General features: G+C 38.2%; 1 protein-coding gene across 1 annotated transcript in view; it reads right to left on the bottom strand.

Annotated features, from left to right (window-relative positions):
- PLA2R1 (phospholipase A2 receptor 1, 180kDa) overlaps positions 1–1,117 on the bottom strand; it is a gene marked incomplete at both ends in the record, with an annotated part of 33,720 nt that overhangs the window by 10,589 nt on the left and 22,014 nt on the right. The window contains 2 exons of the mRNA XM_010145173.1: positions 1–55; positions 426–490. The exon at positions 1–55 is cut by the window's left edge and continues 1 nt beyond it. Coding sequence (XP_010143475.1) covers positions 1–55; positions 426–490 — 120 coding nt within the window. The remainder of the gene's footprint in view (positions 56–425; positions 491–1,117) is intronic.

Below are 1,117 nucleotides of genomic sequence, written 5' to 3'. Positions count from 1 at the left end.
TCTTTCCCTCCCTTCATTCCAGTTCTGGTATGTTACTGGTGATTCATCTCTCCAGCTGCATAGAAATGTTAACAGTGTAGTTACACTTTTTCCCATCCTTACTTAAAAATACACCCTCCATTAAAGTGTTTGTAAGGAGATAAGGCAGAAAGTGCCCCTTTATTAACTAAGCATTAAAAAAACAGACAACAACAACAAGGCTGATATTCATGTCTTTGGCTTGTATCTTTTATAACCCTTTCAGAATAAATACTGTAACATGGAGTTAAATTAAGGGGAATATATTCTGAATAATAATGACATGAGAACTGAAGTGGTCTCTTGAACATCCCACTCCGTCATCAAACCATTTTAGTCCCTCAGGCAGCCTGTAAACAGGGTACACCAAGTACAACTCACAGCAGCCCAAGTGCAGCTAATCTTACCGAAATTCATCACTGAAGTTTCCTGCGTGCAACCCAATCCACCAGTGAACATCACTATTTGAGAGCTACAAAAAAAAAAAAAAGTTTTGCCATATGTTTAGCTGTTGTTGCCCTCTTATGAAAGCATTAACAAACTCCTGAAGTCAGACTCTGTATTCAGACAAATGGCATCTCCACAGGGTTCCAGTTGGAAGAACAGGTGCTAAATTCTGCCCAGGTTAATTTATGTTCCTTCAGTAAGGTTATTCATGTAAATAGCGCATGATTTAGTCCCCATTTTTCACTGGATTGCTGAGGTATCTTCTGTTAACTATGAATTCACGATTTTAGGAATTTGCAGCCTATCTGGCTGTAGTCTTAGGTCAGAATTTGTTTTTCTCCAACTCCTAAAAACAGACTACAGCAAGTATTTCCTTTTAGCTTTAATATGCTGCTCATCCTTACTGTTTCAAAAATGTTTTCAGTGAATATTTATTGACTTTACATAGCTCACACTAGAGGTTCCTATAGATGCTTTCCAGCTATTATCATGAAAGGATCTAGACCTCCACTTCAAAAAGGCAAAGTATTATGGAAACTCACAGAAATAATGCAATTCAAACAGCCACTTATAATTGCTGTGCTGGCTTGATTCTGCCTTAAACTATGAACGGGCTTTGCTTTCAGAGTGTCACAGCTTTGGGGTCTTTGGG

This window comes from Buceros rhinoceros, unplaced genomic scaffold (genome assembly GCF_000710305.1).
Source record: "Buceros rhinoceros silvestris isolate BGI_N320 unplaced genomic scaffold, ASM71030v1 scaffold30981, whole genome shotgun sequence".
Classification (NCBI taxonomy): Eukaryota; Metazoa; Chordata; class Aves; order Bucerotiformes; family Bucerotidae; genus Buceros; species Buceros rhinoceros.
The sequence above is the reverse complement of the archived record's forward strand: the minus strand, read 5'-3'. Positions and strand labels throughout refer to the sequence as shown.